This window comes from Leptodactylus fuscus, chromosome 7 (genome assembly GCF_031893055.1).
Source record: "Leptodactylus fuscus isolate aLepFus1 chromosome 7, aLepFus1.hap2, whole genome shotgun sequence".
Classification (NCBI taxonomy): Eukaryota; Metazoa; Chordata; class Amphibia; order Anura; family Leptodactylidae; genus Leptodactylus; species Leptodactylus fuscus.
The window spans coordinates 139310786-139329930 of NC_134271.1; the positions used below are offsets into that span (position 1 = coordinate 139310786).

The window sequence follows — 19145 nt, forward strand, 5'->3', positions numbered from 1 at the left end:
ATTTTTTTTTAAAGCCAAGAGTGTCTTCAAAGGCAATGAGAAATATAATGGAAGCAAATATACTTTTCCCTTCTCCTAAATCTACTCCTGGCTTTGACTGCAGCAAAATCTACAACAAAAAAAACACAGCTTTTCTGCAAATTTGTAGTCTTAGCCTTACGCTGGGTTCACACCAGCGTCCGGGTCTCTGTTCTGAGTTTTCCGTCTTTTGCATGCAGAAGACAGAAACCTGTCATGCCTGTCATGAGTTGTAGTTATAAAGTGGGGCAACTGAGTTGTAGGTATAAAGTGGGGCAACTGAGTTGTAGGTACAAAGTGGGGCAACTGAGTTGTAGGTATAAAGTGGGACAACAGAGTTGTAGGTATAAAGTGTGGCAACTGAGTTGTAGGTATAAAGTGGGGCAACTGAGTTGTAGGTACAAAGTCTGGAAACTGAGTTGTAGGTACAAAGTGGGGAAACTGAGTTGTAGGTACAAAGTGGGGCAACTGAGTTGTAGGTATAAAGTGGGGCAACTGAGTTGTAGGTATAAAGTAGGGAAACTGAAACATGGGGCAACTAAGCTGCTAAACTCTGGAGAGAGAATTGGGCAACTAAATCTTTAGACTTAGAGGACACTCTAACTTACTTTTAATGACTGAATAAAAGCTTTTTAGTTGGGTCAGAGATCCTTCCTTGCACCAGAGCTGGCCATTCACATTAGATTTTAAGCTCTCTCTTCGCTGTTGGTTGGACAGATATAAACTTATGACAGTCTGTCCCTTACAACCAACCATCAACTACATTTGTCAAGACTAAAATCTTTTGTGTCGGAGTTTTTTTGCTGTCTTTCTGCCGTCATCTGTTGTGTATGAGCTAGATGGTCAGACCTAGGGGTGGATTTTGTATTATGGCGCATGTGTATGTACTAACACGCCCTCATGTCTGTCATGTCCTATTTTCAGCACTTTATTAACACTGAACGACTTTCATCTGCTAATTTTCCACTTGTCTGAGTCAGTCGAAGGTTTGTGGTCGTTCATGTGCCTGGGATGGTCGGTGCATTTGGGATGGTTGACCGTATGACCAACCAACCACAGTTGTTTTTCAGACAATGGCAGTGTAAAATCTAATGTGTATGGTCAGCTTTAGTCACTAGACATAAGGGCAACTAAATTGCACATCAGAGACATAGAAGGGAATCCTAAGTCTGAGGTGATCACTTAGACCAGACCTAGCAAGCGGATCCCAATTTGGTTGCTACTGTAAGGAACAGCACAGAGCACAGTCCTGCATCCCTGTCCCTTTAAGAGGCTGAGTATACATGTGGCTAGAATGTCAGTTTCACTATGGAGATCAGACACTGCAGGAGGAGGAGGAGGAGGAGAGGCTGAGGCTGAGGCTGACACCCCCACACTGCAGGGGAATCCCTGCTAAACACCAGCCTGGGGATCACAGTCCTGCCAGAGTCACAGCAGCAGTGCCCTGTCCTCTGCCTACATGGGCAGGGGGGTCCTCTAACCACCCCCAGCCCCAACCTATTCTGCAAGACTCCGCTCTAGAACAAAGTCCTCTTTATATTGTCACCATGGGAGCAGCACACAGAAGCTGACTCTCCTCCTCTACTCAGAGCTCTACTTCTAGCTGTCTTCTGTACACATCCTAGCGACTGCACCATGCTGCCCAGACCCAAGAACACCTTCACCCTCAAACAGGACCCCAGAGACACCATGGTAAGTTAACCCTGCATGCCAAGTCTGTATGTGTGCTGTATACCAAGTCTGTATGTGTGCTGTATGCCAAGTCTGTATGTGTGCTGTATGCCAAGTCTGTATGTGTGCTGTATACCAAGTCTGTATGTGTGCTGTATACCAAGTCTGTATGTGTGCTGTATACCAAGTCTGTATGTGTGCTGTATACCAAGTCTGTATGTGTGCTGTATACCAAGTCTGTATGTGTGCTGTATGCCAAGCCTGTGTGAGTCCTACATGCCAACTCTATGTGAGTCCTACATGCTAAGCCTGTGTGAGTCCTACATGCTAAGCCTGTGTGAGTCCAACATGCCAAGCCTGTGCGAGTCCTACATGCCAAGCCTGTGCGAGTCCTACATGCCAAGCCTGTGTGAGTCCTACATGCTAAGCCTGTGTGAGTCCTACATGCCAAGCCTGTGCGAGTCCTACATGCCAAGCCTGTGTGAGCCCTACATGCCAAGCCTGTGTGAGCCCTACATGCTAAGCCTGTGTAAGTCCTACATGCCAACCCTATGTGAGTCCTACATGCCAAGCCTGTGTGAGTCCTACATGCCAAGCCTGTGTGAGTCCTACATGCCAAGCCTGTGTGAGTCCTACATGCCAAGCCTGTGTGAGCCCTACATGCCAAGCCTGTGTGAGCCCTACATGCTAAGCCTGTGTAAGTCCTACATGCCAACCCTATGTGAGTCCTACATGCTAAGCCTGTGCGAGTCCTACATGCCAAGCCTGTGCGAGTCCTACATGCCAAGCCTGTGTGAGTCCTACATGCTAAGCCTGTGTGAGTCCTACATGCCAAGCCTGTGCGAGTCCTACATGCCAAGCCTGTGTGAGCCCTACATGCCAAGCCTGTGTGAGCCCTACATGCTAAGCCTGTGTAAGTCCTACATGCCAACCCTATGTGAGTCCTACATGCCAAGCCTGTGTGAGTCCTACATGCCAAGCCTGTGTGAGTCCTACATGCCAAGCCTGTGTGAGTCCTACATGCCAAGCCTGTGTGAGCCCTACATGCCAAGCCTGTGTGAGCCCTACATGCTAAGCCTGTGTAAGTCCTACATGCCAACCCTATGTGAGTCCTACATGCTAAGCTTGTGTGAGCCCTACATGCCAAGCCTGTGTGAGCCCTACATGCCAACTCTATGTGAGTCCTACATGCTAAGCCTGTGTGAGCCCTACATGCCAAGCCTGTGCGAGCCCTACATGCCAAGCCTGTGCGAGCCCTACATGCCAAGCCTGTGCGAGCCCTACATGCCAAGCCTGTGTGAGTCCTACATGCCAAGCCTGTGTGAGCCCTACATGCTAAGCCTGTGTAAGTCCTACATGCCAACCCTATGTGAGTCCTACATGCCAAGCCTGTGTGAGTCCTACATGCCAAGCCTGTGTGAGTCCTACATGCCAAGCCTGTGTGAGTCCTACATGCCAAGCCTGTGTGAGTCCTACATGCCAAGTCTGTGCAAGTCCTACATGCCAACTCTATGTGAGTCCTACATGCTAAGCCTGTGTGAGCCCTACATGCCAAGCCTGTGTGAGCCCTACATGCCAACTCTATGTGAGTCCTACATGCCAAGCCCGTGCGAGTCCTACATGCCAAGCCTGTGTGAGCCCTACATGCCAACCCTATGCGAGCCCTACTTGCCAAGTCTGTGTGTTTGTTTACCAGAAGTGCAAACATTGTAACAAACTGATAAACAATGTATCTCCTCTCTGGGACTCCATAGGAAGTAATGGGGAGCACAATTAGGTCATCGTACCCCCTGGTATTTCACTGGTCCCTCACCAGGGTCCTATGTTTACATTGGCAATGTGCTGTTATGTTCTAGCAAAGCTTATTGTGTGGTCAGACCGAGTCACATGCCATGCCCTGGCATTATGACACAAAGCCCCTCTGTTTTGGCTCTCGTAGCCCTGCTTCCTCTGCTTCTGCAGAGTCAATTTTGCTATTTTGTAGGAAATAAGTAGTTAATATTTCAACATAAAATGATGTTTCTTTTGGCCTGAGCACGAGCTGTTCATACAGAGGGTGTCGGAGTGTCCAGCGTTACAGATGTTGGCACACCATTGCTATTCTGTTGGCGTCGGAGCGTTGATAATAACCTGACGCCTATACAGATGGAGTAGTGGATTGCTAGACAAGTGACTGGAAATTATAGGTCTGTCTGTAATCCCTCATTAAGTAATGGTTACTTGTTAAAGTCTGGCAGGAGCAGAAATCCCATATGTAATCCCCTATGGAGAATGTCTGGGTGAGCTGCTCATTAACCCCACCGCTGCTGGAGGTTTCTGGAGACTGGTTGGCAAGTACGGGGTTAAGTGGGAAAGGCCGCAGGGCACGGTCTGTGGGATTATGACATGAAGAACACATATGATAGTATTAAGCATGTGGGAGATGTCAGGAGGGATGTCCGAGCAGTAGAGTATTGAGTCACTGTAGCAGCTGATGCAGTCCTTATGTCCGCACCTATACTTGTCCCATCTCTGCAGTATACGGCGCTACTGGTGTGCCAGGGCACAGAGCCATTTACCTGCCTGTCCTATGTATCTACCACCTGCCACTTACCTACTTTATATGGCTGCAACACCTAAGGTCAGGCTCGGCCTGGCCCAAAGTATTGCTGGTGAATGCCCGTGGCTAGTGGGCCCCTAGATCCCCAGTCCCTGCAAGAGTAGCACAGTAGCCTTGCTGTACAACATACAGACAGTATACAGTATATCAGCCCACCTGTGTGCCCATCTCCTTACTGTCACCAGCCATGGGCCCTCTTACTTGCTCACAGAGGTAAGGGGCCCTAACCTAAGGCAAGGATAGCCGGGAAATACTGTAAAATATGGGAGGCAGGTAATATTTGTATTTATCTGTATAGTGGCTCCCCAGACTAAATGCCACTGGTGGGGTTGAAGGCACCCAAGTCCGACACGGTGCAAGGTCATAGCAGGGGAATGGTGGTGGGGGTGTAGGGGTACTAGGGTATGTGCCTTGGAAGCCTTTGCCACTGTATTCAGATAAAATGGATGTGGGCAGTGAACTGAATGTTTGCCTTGAGTGAAGAAGTGTCTGGCTAGGATTCTGACAATATTCACCTGCAATATGACCTAATATATTATAAGTAGAGAAGCGCTGAACCCTGCTGCACACTCAGCCCTGCTGCATCTCAGCAGAGCTGAGTGTGCAGCAGGGTTCAGCATACACTCGGTTCAGAGCATCTCTGATGCAGCAGAGCTGAGTGTGCAGCAGGGTTCAGCGGTTCTCCGGTGTAGCAGCGGTTCTCCGGTGTAGCAGTGCTGCCCGTGCGCTCAGCTTGGCTGCATCTCCGGAGTAGCCAAGCTGAGCGCACGGCCAGCACTGCTACATCTTGGCATAGGAATGCATTGACCAGCATTGATTGGCCAAACGTCAAACAGAGTACAGCATTCGGCCAATCAACGCTGGTTCTGCTGGAGGAGGCGGAGTCTAAGATCAGTCCACAGCAGTCTCCATTCTGGTCCGATCTTAGACTCTGCCTCCTCACAGACGAGCCTCCAGCAGAACCAGCGTTGATTGGCCGAATGCTGTACTCTGTATGGCATTCGGCCAATCAACGCTGGTCAATGCATTCCTATGGGAAAAAGTCAGCTCCCGCATATCGCAAGCTGACAGGGGATCCCGACATAATACAGTGACTTGGGTATGTTAGATACCCCCAGACATGCTTCCCCTGCTGTCCCAGTTGCATTCCAGGGTGTTGGCATCACTTCCTGGGGTGTCATAGTGGACTTGGTGACTCTCCTTTAGTCGAAGAGTGGGATTCCCTGAAACGAGCATTTTTTCCCCATAGACTATAATTGGGTTCGATATTCGTTCGAATAGTCGAATATTGAGGGGCTACTCGAAATGAATAACGAATATCGAATATTTTACTGTTCGCTCATCTCTAATTATAAGCAGAAGGCTCAGGTGGTAGGATGGCATACAGCTAGGACAGTAGGACGGCTGGCTTTACCACCTATGTCATGCAGTACAATTGTACCTAGTTGCACCATCTACTAGTAAATACTGTATGTCTTGCAATTGTGCCTTGCCTATTTTCTTGCTTTGCCTTGTATCATGTGGGGCGCCTCCTAGTGACAGGGTTAGATTACTACCTATAGTTGCCATTCTGTTTGACTGAAGAAAATAAGCTCATACTCATATTCTTGTATCTCAAGCTCTGTAGCCAGGTAAGGGACCTTCAGATTTTGACCATTTCAGATGGTACTGACGACATTTGTCCTGTATGTTTCAGGACAACGTCAATTGGGATAGGTCATCAATATGTGTCTAACACCCAGGACGCTTCCAGATCAGCTGGTCCAAGCGGCCGCAATGTTTGGGTGAGTGCTGTGGCCTCTTCACTTCGACAGTACATATCCTGTGCAGCTTGGTATTACAGTTCACTTGAACGGGACTGAGCCAGTGTTCTACCAAGTGACATTGACATGAATGACGCGGCTATACCTACTCCGTGCAGGCATTGCTATGGCTCAGAGACTGCGCTAACATGGCGACTGCTGCATCATATAATTGAGCAGAAGCCCGGGCCTCAGAAAAGCTGAATTGTTAGGAGATTTTATTGGCACGGAGGAAGGAACTTTGCTGATGTGGAAACATTAAAAAAAAAAAAAACACCCCGCTGTATAACGGACAAGATAGTGCTTGTTGTAATGACAAAGCTTGTAATTGTCTGCGTCTATTCTGTAGCCAAGTTGTCTGGAGACATAAAACGATATCCAAATATAGATCATATAAAATCCTCATAGACGGGACCGTAACGCATTATATGGGAAATTATTATTAGAAAGCCTCAAGGTGCCAAACAACAGCCCAACCCGGGGAGACTGGACGATCTAATGTATCCCGACTCGCCCTGATCACAGTGGGCATGGAAAAGAAGGATCAGGCAGATGCGATTTAACAGGCCTGATCCTTTTATTTTAATCTATACCGCCAGAGGTAGAGTCCCCTCTCCGCAGTGAGAAAGCAAGTTAGTGGGGGTGTGCAAATGGTTAACTGATGGTGTGTGGGAAAAAACTGCAATTAAAGGGCTTTTCCCTCCTGTGTGTAGCTCTCTTGTTAAAAAATCCAAAAATTTAGGAGATAATGACCAGACCCCAGTAGTCATTCGTACTTAGGGCTAAATTTGACCCAATGGTGTGTTTTGGACAACCATTTATTGTTTTACCAGGACATCCATCTTATGTTGCCAATTCTCCCCATTGGCAAATATTAGGGAGAAGGACTGGGCAGATGGATTTTAGTATACCCAATCCTTTTACTTTTGGGGACCCATAGCAGTGCCTTGCACCCCTTTCCCATTCAGACTATATACTGAGCCTACCCTACATGTGGGGCGTGTCGATAGAGATAGCCCCTGTGCATGGCCTAGTCAATTCTTATGTGATCAAGGTATTCTGATGCCATATAACTGCCCAATAATACAGTATTTTGGTTTGTGCCCCCACATAGTGCCAGTCAATGCCAAACGACAAGGAGTGTGGGGCACTTTGTGAATATTGTAGAAACAGGTCCGGGTGTGTCGATGTAACCCATCCTCCGCAATGTAGAGGTATCATGTGACATTAGACGAGTGGTAGAGTGAATGTAATAGGCTTGGTCTTATAAAAGGGTAACCAGGTGTACAAAGGTCACCTTAACTATAAACACCCTGGAATGTACATAGGACACCGCTACAAATATCTAGTCATCAGGTGACAATGTCTCCTTCCCTTTAAATATCACTGACCTTAAACGTTTACGCATGTTGGTGGTTACCTTGAGTTATAACTAAGTTACATGTTTTGTTCTTCCGTCCCTCATTCATTTTTACATGCTATGATATGACATTTGCAGCCTGCTCCTAGTTTAGGGCATTTCTCAGGTGGAGGGTCCGTCCCAGTAACACATAGTGGATGTGAGGTCTTGTTTGGCCAGGATGATGTTGCCTTCACAAGCTCTCATGTATCAGCACAGCTTTGTGTCTGGACTGAAGTCTCCTTCCACAACCTATGAGGAATCTCTTCTCCCATGTGCTGACAGACACTGATGCTGAGGAGTACGTGACACTGATGCTGAGAAATATGTGACACTGATGCTGAGGAGTATGTGACGCTGATGCTGAGGAGTATGTGACACTGATGCTGAGGAGTATGTGACACTGATGCTGAGGAGGAAGTGAAGCTGATGCTGAGGAGTATGTGACGCTGATGCTGAGGAGTATGTGACGCTGATGCTGAGGAGTATGTGACGCTGATGCTGAGGCGTATGTGACACTGATGCTGAGGAGTATGTGACACTGATGCTGAGGAGTATGACACTGATGCTGAGGAGTATGTGACACTGATGCTAAGGAGTATGTGATTTTCCCCCAGAGGCCTCTCTTGGTATACTTATACAGAGCCTATGATATCTCTCCCTCTCCCTCTATAGTCTTATGTGTGCCCTCCTCCCTATCTGTACAATACGACGTTTGTGATCTGCTCTCCCTGAATACATGGATGCAATCCTTACTTTCCACACTTTGATCTACTTTATGTACTCCTTTCTGACACTCACACACTGTGTATATTCACACTGTTTTGTTCTTTAACGTCAAATCCGTTACATTTTTCATAGCAGAATTAGCATGATAAAAAATATTGGTGTGCTCACATGCCGTGGATGACCTGGGTCTAATCGAGGGGTGGTTAACTATGGTAGCTTGTGAGCTACTTACGTACAAAAGAGTAGTTCACAATGCAAGGATACCCATTATAGGGATCCTATGATTAAAACGCATTTTTTTTGTGACTAACACGTAGGAATAGCCTTACGAAAGGCTATTCGTCTCCTACCTTTAGATGTCTTCTCCGCGCCGCCGTTCGGTATAAATCCCAGTTTTCGTCGGTATGCAAATAAGTTCTCTTGCAGCACTAGGGGCGGACCCCAGCCCTCAAACAGCACTGGGGGCGTCCCCAATGCTGTGAGAGAACTCTCCAGCACCGCCTCCATCTTCTTCAGGAACGGCCTCTTTTCACGTCTTCTTTCGACGCTGGCTTCAAACTTCTAGGCCTCAGGCCTAGGGCAAAGCCGACTGCGCATGCTCGCCGGCCACAAGAAAATGGCCACTTACACAGTATTGTAAGCGGCCATTATCTTGTGGCCGGCAGGCATGTGCAGTCGGCTGCCCGAGGCCTAGAAGTTTGAAGCCACCACTGGAAGAAGATGCGAAGAGAGGCTGTTCCTGAAGAAGATGGAGGCGGTGCTGGAGAGTTCTCTCACAGCATTGTGGACGCCCCCAGTGCTGTTTGTGTGCTGGGGACCGCCCCTAGTGCTGCGAGAGAACTCATTTGCATACCGACGAAAACCGGGATTTATACTGAACGGCGGTGCGGAGAAGACATCTGAAGGTAGGAGAAGAATAACCTTTCTTAAGGCTATTCCTACATGTGATCTACAAAAAATGGTAGGACCCCTTTAACTGTTTTCCACACTGATCCTGACAGAACTATATTTGTGTAATGATCCATAGCAGTTGAAACTGATAAACCATCGCAAATATTTGAGGCTACCACAGATGTGTGTCTGAATCATGTGAACATACCCTAACACTGAGAGAAAGGAGAGAGAGGTAACACAAAAGAAGTGTGCTCTCCGATTCAGCAGGAGAACCAACTAGGTGAAAGGGTTGCTCAGACTCTACAACGGTAGGATGCATTATGGAGGTCCTTTCACCGATTCCACCTGCTCCAATCTCTTTGCATCCTTCAATACGTACTGCTCCAATGATTACGGAGGAGTTAGAATTTTTATCATAGAGGTATACAATTTATGTAACCTGTATGATCATAACATAATTGCAAGGGATGTGCCCTTTACATTGGGGCAGCTAGAGTTAAAGGGGTATTAATGTTTTTGTAAATAAAGTTCATTGAAATAAAAAAAAGGGGACACACGAGATCTGAGAGCGGATCTCTCAGACTGCAGCTACCAAATAAGTCATGAGCGGCGGGGCCGTGCTCCCGGGGACTCAATTACTGTATTGTGTTCGGTTTCAATCAACTTTATTTATAAGAGCGTTTGCGGTTTTCTAAAATAAAAACGATCTGATTTAACAAAAAAACTTTATTTCTTTATTAAGACCACGAGCACTCCTTTAAGCGACATAAAGGAGCCTTCTGATGAATATTTTGTATTCCGTATATATGGTGTTAGGGTTGGAGCAGGTGTTATGAGCAGCCCCAGGACTGGAACCGCTGGCCCCCGTTTCCGTCGTTTTTTATTTTTACATTTCAGTTTCTGTGATCCCACAATGGGAGTTTTCACATTCCAGCTGAACCTGGGAACAGCTTTTACAGAACAGAAAACACGTCTCCGTTCCAGAATATAAAAGGCTTTAGTGAGTCATAGCGGACGGTCTTGGAAAGTACTTGTACACAGAGTGTCCTGCCCGTGTTCAGCAGAGGAGGACTAAATTACTATAGCAGAAGAGTGACCGGAAAAAAAAACGGGCTCTGCAATGTCTATAGAAAATCATCTGGTAGGGTTAAAGGGCAGTGACTTGTCTAGAAGTTTGGATTGGTGGGGGTTCAGTTGCCACCTCCCGAGTGCCCCTTTAACTATGATCATTGACTCTCCTCAAAAAAGCTAATATGTTCCGTAAGCCTCTGCCCCTCTGCGGATACACGTTTCGTAAATTAGTGGGGGGTCTCAGCATTTGGACACCATTGCCATTGGCACTCTCTAAGCCTTCGCTGCAATGCATTATGGGAACGCAAACACAATTCTGTACCCGTCTCTTTGCTTCTAATGTGTACTATGACTTTACGAAAATTCAACCAGACCTACATTGCTATTTGTTATAATGGATGGTGACAACCAGTGATGTGTTTTTACCCTTCAGGTCAAGAGCGCAAAGTCTCCAAAAATAAGCGACCGCAGAGTCGGCCTGAAATGCCTGCCAGGTGAGAAAATATGCGTGTTACAGTGGCAACCCCGGGCAGCCCACCCATCACAACAGTAAACTTCCTGCCCAGGCTGCCACTTGCTGCGTCTTGAGGCTACAACGCGTGTCTCCGCTAAAGCTTCCTGCTCTAAATTTTGTGTTTTATTGCCAAAGTTCACATTTTTATAAGGAGGGCCGGGCCTCTCTGGGGAGCGTCTGTCTTTGTACTCTTCTGCCAGGCCCACGCTGTCTGGAAATGTGTGACTTAAAGGGTTTTTCCACTTCTATGTAAATAAGATTGATTATTATAGACTCCATTTTAACATTCTCTGCTTGCTGCCAGTAATTGTGAACCTTTGTATTTACATATGAAGGCTGTAAACTTGTCCTGATGATGTCACGGCGTATTGTTAAGCTCTGATGTGCATCACCGGCTTTAGACATTTATGGCATATCCACAGGGCCTATCCCATGCACAAGAATCCTTGATGTACACCCAGTGGTGAACCTAGCCTCTCTGCTGCCTGAGGCGGACAATCAAAAGACGCCCCCGGACTGTATATCGTACAACATTAAACATGTAAAACAGTAGACACCCGGCAGCTTTGGTGGCCACCCGACCCCAAGTGGCTACCTAGGATAGGGGTCGCTGGAGCAGCGCTGCTGCCGATAGGTGACTGTCTCCACACGGCCGCCCCAAGCGCTCTCCTTCCATATCTAAAACGCTAAAGCCAGACCAGGACAGGTCGTGCTGATCTGTTTTTTATAGCGGCCTGTCTTGGACTGGCTTAGGTCAGTCAAAATGCCGCCCCTCCTGATAGTGCCGCCTGAGGTGGCTGCCTCCCCCGCCTCATAAGAGGTGGGCACTGTGTACACCCCTTTCCATAAAGCGACATGCTTCACTGTTTCCATAACCCCATAGGAATGACTGGAGAGAACTGCAAATGTGCAACCACCGCTCCGTTCATTCTCTGCCTGTGCAGTCCTAGTGTCAGGAGAGGTCTGTACTGGACATAGGTATGGGAATACCCTTTAGGGTAAGTTCACATGGGGTGTTTTGGTCAGGATTTTGAGGCCATATCCACCTCAAAATCCTGACCAAAAAGACGGCTCCCACTGAAATCAATGGGATCGTTTGTTCCATCTTCCAAAAAAAATAAGCGACGTGCTCATTCTTTCGCCTCGCGACATCCGCCTGAAGACACTCCCTCCCGACTAGGCCCATTCATTTGGGCCTATCCGGAGCGGAGTGCGCGGCATCCAGTCGCAGCTACCCGTATTTTGGTCCGGAACCTGAGGCGGCTTCCACCTCAGGTTCCGGACTAAAAATCCCAGTGTGAACTTACCTTTACACTCAATATACATAGAGAAACAAGGCTGGAAAATCTGATTTATACAATGGCCAGATTTCCCAACCAGAACTCAGTCCGCAGGCCTGGACTTCCCGCATTACAGTGATGCTAAGGGGGTGTTCATATGTAGGATACGGCCCCCAAATCAGCGTCAGATTCTGCCCAGATTTGGCCTCCCTTTATTTTCAGTGGGAGCCATATATCAGAGCAGGACACGGAAAAAATAAGCGTCCTGCTCGATTTTGCCACAGATACCGTGGCTCGAGACTTCCCGCTGAATAGGCCCATGTGGGCATTGGAATCCGTCAGCCGGAAAATGAAGAGAAATAGTCTTCATTTTCGTGTGTCGTGTGAACAGCCCCTAAGTTTCCCCCTCTTACCACAGCTCTACTGTTCCATACCGTATATAGTACAGGACTGTAGAAGTGCGACATTGAGTCCTACCATCATAGATTACTACAATGCAGGAAGTCCAAGCCTCCGGACTGAGTTTGGGCCTAGATACGGATTGTATTTTCTACCTCAGACTCCTCAGTGTGTATGAGGCCCTAACATAAACCAGTAACGCTATCATTATTTTTGTATGGTCGGACGGTAAAGTGATCTGGTTGGCCATTAAGGCGACTTCCTCCACTTTACCTATGCACTAAGATTCCCTTAATCCCTTAATATTTGAAGGAGCATTTCCTTGTGTCAATCTTTTACGGATTCCAGAGGTTTTATCTTGTGTGACAGCCATATAGCTCGGATATGCCATGTATGTCAGAACAGCGGGGGGTCTGACCTGTGTAACCCCGGCATATGGCTAGATTGCGGTGGCAGCCATGTTTGGAAAAGCACAGTATGACATTGTCTCCTGACCTAGAGACACGTAGGAGGGCGTCCGTCCCATTTATGGCCATTCGGTTTTCATTTTACTTGACGTCTTGATGTAAATTACCGTACAAAGGTTATCGAGGAAAAGCATACCACGACGTGAAAGCAAGTAATAATGCCGCAACTTATATTGTACAGTAACCAATATCTGCATGTCATAAATAGAAGGACTATGGTTTATGTTCTCTAGGTGCGGCCCTATATATGTACACGTGAGAGGTGGCGGCCATTTTGGAGTCACCATTTTGATAATTGTCACTACTTTCTTATGTCCCACGGTGAGATGCTAAATAAAACCATATATTTCCCGCTCACAGGAGAACACGTACACGAGGAATCCCTAAGGGTCAGGAAACGTTTACATTTTAAAGATGGCTACCATGATGTTTTTGGCACGTTGTATTGTACCAGCCACCGAATCGCCTTCAGACCAGATTGCTTCAATTCCACTCAGGTAACGATATTACGGTATATTAGTAAAAGTTCACAGCGTTATTATCAGTGTAGTACTATGGGCTACAATTTATAGTATGGGACATGGGAACCTATAAGTTTTCTCAGAAGTTCAGTAGATTTCCATTTCTTCTTCACATCCATGGAAGCTTCGGGTGGAGTAAGTCTGAAGAATGAAAAATTAAACCAGCTGATCAGTGGGGTTCCCTGGTGTTGGACCCCCACTGATCAGATATGGATCAGTCATAAATTCGTGACTCTCAGAAAATCCCTTTAAGGCTAAGGCCCCACATAGAAAACCGCAGCAAAAAAGCCCCTTTTCCTGCAGCATTTTTCACGGATAGGAAATCTGCTTCCATTATACCTATAGGGAAACCGCCGCCATTTCCGTAGGTAGAATTGACCTGCTGCGATTTCCAAAACTGTGATGGTTTTTGAAATCGCACCGTGTCCGTGTATTTTTTCGCAATGTGAGGATGGGATTTACCCATCTAAGAGTTCAGGGAGAGGGTTATAGAGTTGGCTAAGGGTGGAGCTGTGTTTTAACATAATCTCCATAAAACTCACCATGTCCCATTTTGACCTTGTTGTATGATTAAGAGTTAATCCGGTGTGTTTGCTCTGTGGCAGGATTCCTCCGAGGAGGTGATATTTGACAGTGACAATGACATTGCCCTACCCTGCGCTGACAGGATTTTGGCAGGTAAGAATTGACACATTGCGCTGGCCAAGTGGAGAGGAATCCAGTAAATCGTTCCTCACGGCTCGGTGCTCGCATTGTTCAGACTTGCGCAATACGTGTGATGTAGCAGAGAGCAGAAGAGGCTCCTGAGCTTCTGGACTAGTGAGCGGTTCTCCAAAATACCAGATTACTGGAGACGAACGTGAAGGGATAAGGATAGGGATAGATAATATTGTGCTTCTGGATTCCTTAGGCCATCGGGTTGGGAGCCCACGCGTTTCAGATGCCCAGTGCAGTTCTCATTCTTGTGTTATTTTATAGCACTTAGGATTAATAAAAGGTTATGGTTGTGTAAGGATGACTTTGTATATACAATATATACGGTCATATATTTTTACTGGGAGAAAAAATCTAAGAGTCAGACCACGACATTGCCATGTAGTCAGTAGTGTTGAGCGAGTAGTATTCGATCGACTACCTTGCTGTTCAGCCGCTTACACGCATTCCTATGGCGGTGAGGTATTCGATCGAATACCTTGTTGTTCGTCCGCTTACACGCATTCCTATGGCGGTGAGGTATTCGATCGAATACTACTTGCTCAACACTAGTAGTCAGTGGAAGGGTGTTCCCAAAAATTTAATTCCGGTTATCATGGGGTCCAGGAGTCAGACGTACACGGATCAAAATGTTAATGCATATCATAATGATAGCTGTAGTTTCCAATTCTCCTGAAATGTTTAGGAGGTTTCCAAGAAGAGGGACGACCTCCCTGGTTTTTGGAAGAGTGGGCAAATCTTCTTGGTCCGATGGAAAGCTTTCATATAACATGTGATATAGGCTGGTCACATCTCGAAAGGGCCTGTATATTTGCTTGCCCGTGGCACAAACATGGTTCTAACATGCACAAGGAGTCGTATCCCGATGGGATTGTGGTCTGTGCTTGGACAGGAGGCTTAAATCTAGGACAATATGGCGATAGGATGCCACTTTATCAGATAGAAACAGCCCTTTATGTGTCCAAACATGCTTCATGGGCCACAGTGAGCGCACAGTCTGGACGAAACAACAGGACTTGGATCAAATTATTTAATATAAAGCTTTCCCACGGGCAGGTGTATAGCTATAGAGTTGCAGAGACAACAGACACCAGTGGGTTGGGGTCCAGATTTTTGCCCAAGTTACACCTCCAAGGAGCCCTTTCCATTCACCTTATTTCTTCCATCTTTCTAGTGGCCAATCAGAGTAAAGTAAAAGTTGTCACGCCCTCGCTGAGCCTGAAGTTCGTCCCTGAAGAGTTGCTGGTTTACTGCAGAGGGTTTCGGCTCATGCACTTCCATTTCAGTGACAACGGCCTGAAGACAGAAGCTTTTAGTGTAAGTGAAAATCTATAAATTGTTACATCATATGCCCGCTGGTGCAAATTCTATGTAGGATGAGAAAAAGCAGAGGCGTTGCGTGTCTTTTCTGTTCTGCTTTCGGATTAGGGTTTTCTTGAGGGGAAATCTGAGGCTTCTCAGACTGTGGTTCCTTCTTTCTTCTCACTTCTTGTCTGGTTAGACAGCACCTTTATACGAGGAGCTGCAAGAGCTGGTTTTAAGGTTGGCCGAATGTCTCTCCTGGATTTGCCCCTTTTTCCATTTCCAACGCCATATCTTTCCAGCTAAGAAGTGGCATGATGTGGATTTATATAGAATATGTGCATTACTGACTGGGCAGTCACTTTACATTAACAGTAACCAAGTACACTGTATTGGAAGGGTAAACCTACCGTGCCTTTACATATTTCCACAACACCTGGTATAGTCGCTTCCATGCCTAGATCCAGCGTACGGTATCACATACTGACTTGTTTATCTCTCTCCCTGTTAGATGACAAATACCATGGCTAAGAACCAGCAGGTCATCAGCTCAGTGGTGAAGCAGGAGGCCATGTTAAGAAGTCTAGGTGAGGATTGATTTACGCTAAATAGTAATTGACGTGACCCAAGGCTCCATGGCCAGAGAGGGGCGCTACCTATAGATCAATTATAACAATCCGAAACCCAATCCAACACTATCATAGCTCTATATAATAGTCCTATGACCTTAAATGCCCGAGAACTATGTGTGTACTAGTGTTGAGCGAGCAGTATTCGATCCGAACACCAAGGGGTTAAACGCGTCGAATATTCGATGCATTTAACCCCTTGGTGTTCGGCCGATTACACGCATTCCTATGCCGGCGATTGAATTCTACTCGCTCAACACTAGTGTGTACCTATTTCTGAATAGCAAGGTATGACATACATAGAAAGTGTACCCCTAGTGATAAAATAACATTTCATAATTCAATAGTACATGAGAATATAAGAAACGTTGTAATATATCTTATTAGAGGACTCTGATTCCTTCTCCACTTATTAGGCTGCTCTCCTTATCTGCACACATACTGTTTGTTTATATAGGGTCTTTGTAGCCGGCTCACACATAGAAGTCTATGGAGAGAGGAGGATGTTATTTTATTTATTGCCTCATTCTGTGCAGAGGTAGCCTACCATAGAAGTAGTAACAGAGCCCCGTGACTCACAGTGTAGTAGCTGCAGCTGTTTGTATTTTCTAGCATCCTCCTCCCCGCCCCCTTCTCCATAGACTTCTATATAGAAAGTAGCTCAGTCTGATAAGTGAAGGAAACATATCTATTTATTAAGATATATTACAAAGTTTCTTATATAGACACGTACTATTCATTTATGAAAAGTTGTTTTGTAATTGGTGGTATTTTGGCTGAGTAACAGTAGCTTCAAAACCTGAACCTCCCAGTATACTGTACATGCTGTATATCTGCACTGATTATAAGGTATCTACACTGGGCATCTATAGAGTCACCTGTTGTATAGAAAACTAAATGCCCCCATATAACAGGAGCTCACCTAACCTGTAAGAGGAGTATTTGTCTTTAGCCTTGTCAATGGTTCACAGTGGCAACCAGCAGAACTGTAAAAACAGCTCCGGAGTATAACACAAGATATAAATCAGGATCAGTACAGGATAAGTAATGTAATGTATGTACACAGTGACTGTACCAGCAGAATAGTGAGCGCAGCTCTGGAGTATAATACAGGATGTAACTCAGGATCAGTACAGGATAAGTAATGTAATGTATGTACACAGTGACTGCACCAGCAGAATAGTGAGGGCAGCTCTGGAGTATAATACAGGATGTAACTCAGGATCAGTACAGGATAAGTAATGTAATGTATGTACACAGTGACTATACCAGCAGAATAGTGAGTGCAGCTCTGGAGTATAATACAGGATGTAACTCAGGATCAGTACAGGATAAGTAATGTAATGTATGTACACAGTGACTGCACCAGCAGAATAGTGAGGGCAGCTCTGGAGTATAATACAGGATGTAACTCAGGATCAGTACAGGATAAGTAATGTAATGTATGTACACAGTGACTATACCAGCAGAATAGTGAGCACAGCTCTGGAGTATAATACAGGATGTAACTCAGGATCAGTACAGGATAAGTAATGTAATGTATGTACACAGTGACTATACCAGCAGAATAGTGAGCACAGCTCTGGAGTATAATACAGGATAAGTAATGTAATGTATGTACACAGTGACTGTACCAGCAGAATAGTGAGCGCAGCTCTGGAGTATAATACAGGATAAGTAATGTAATGTATGTACACAGTGACTGTACCAGCAGAATAGTGAGTGCAGCTCTGGGGTATAATACAGGAGGTAACTCAGGATCAGTACAGGATAAGTAATGTAATGTATGTACACAGTGACTGTACCAGCAGAATAGTGAGCGCAGCTCTGGAGTATAATACATGATAAGTAATGTAATGTATGTACACAGTGACTATACCAGCAGAATAGTGAGTGCAGCTCTGGAGTATAATACAGGATAAGTAATGTAATGTATGTACACAGTGACTATACCAGCAGAATAGTGAGTGCAGCTCTGGAGTATAATACAGGATAAGTAATGTAATGTATGTACACAGTGACTATACCAGCAGAATAGTGAGCGCAGCTCTGGAGTATAATACAGGATAAGTAATGTAATGTATGTACACAGTGACTATACCAGAAGAATAGTGAGTGCAGCTCTGGAGTATAATACAGGATGTAACTCAGAAGACGTTATACAACATACATACTCTTTAAGCATTACTGATTCAGTCTACTGGTTTTCTCAGATAAGAGGGAAAGCACCACTGTCATGGACTATCCTACAAATATGTTTGAGTCAGTCATGGACTGGGAGAATGAAATTGAAAGGCTGGGAGCAACGTCCTGGAGAGTAACCCCCCTCAATGAGCGCTGTGATACCTGCACCAGGTAATGTGATCAGGAAATCATGGAAGCTTCCAATATCTACTCCTCTATCTTGAAAGAAGGGAACATTATTTTTTTCCCTTCACTTTTCACTTACCATCCAACCCCTGCGATAGTGTGACAGTGTAACCATGTACACGTGAACGTGCAAAACGGCTCATTGAATTGAATGCAAGTTGGTTTCCCCACAATCCTTTTCTGTATTGGGATGTGTTACCTCACTGTCATCTGACTGCACATTGTCATGAATACTTTTGACCAGCGCCGGTTCATTCTAGGACATCCCATCCTCTGAGATGGCGCTCGTTCAGTAGTTTCCAGCACAAGTTACTCCTATGGTCTCCTAAATGTACATAACAGAAGTGAAACCTATAATTATGAAACCATCGAGAGGCTTTGGGTTTGATAGATAGCGGATCCTGTCTAAATCCCCACTTCAGAAATGTCTGCACTTAAATATACTTTCTCACAAATCTGACTAGTATATATACAGAGACGAGTCACATGGAGTATCGGCACTGCATGGCATGGTTTGGCAGCAGCTATATAGGTCATCGGTCGAAGATCTGACTCTCGAGACCCCATAGGGAGCTGCTTCTGCTTCACAGGCCATGTGACGTCTGCAGCTAAGTCCCATTCAAGTGAATGGGCTGAGTTAGGAAACCAATGCAAGACACTGCTTGGTTTTCTCTGAAGAGGCCGAAGCCTTCACTTGAACGCTACCGTCTCTTCCAATAGTTATTGTCGGGGGCTTGCCAATCTTCAGTTGATAACCTATGCCTAG

The 19145-nt window shown here is 45.9% G+C and overlaps 1 protein-coding gene across 1 annotated transcript in view; it reads left to right on the top strand.

Moving 5' to 3' along the window:
• Positions 1 to 1356: 1356 nt before the first annotated feature.
• The window catches only part of MTMR11 (myotubularin related protein 11), a 33542-nt gene continuing 15753 nt past the window's right edge, over positions 1357 to 19145 (top strand). The window contains exons 1-7 of the mRNA XM_075283173.1: positions 1357 to 1710; positions 10617 to 10677; positions 13204 to 13340; positions 13970 to 14042; positions 15253 to 15395; positions 15892 to 15967; positions 18223 to 18364. Of these exons, the coding sequence (XP_075139274.1) occupies positions 1654 to 1710; positions 10617 to 10677; positions 13204 to 13340; positions 13970 to 14042; positions 15253 to 15395; positions 15892 to 15967; positions 18223 to 18364 (689 nt within the window). The 5' untranslated portion in view covers positions 1357 to 1653. The remainder of the gene's footprint in view (positions 1711 to 10616; positions 10678 to 13203; positions 13341 to 13969; positions 14043 to 15252; positions 15396 to 15891; positions 15968 to 18222; positions 18365 to 19145) is intronic.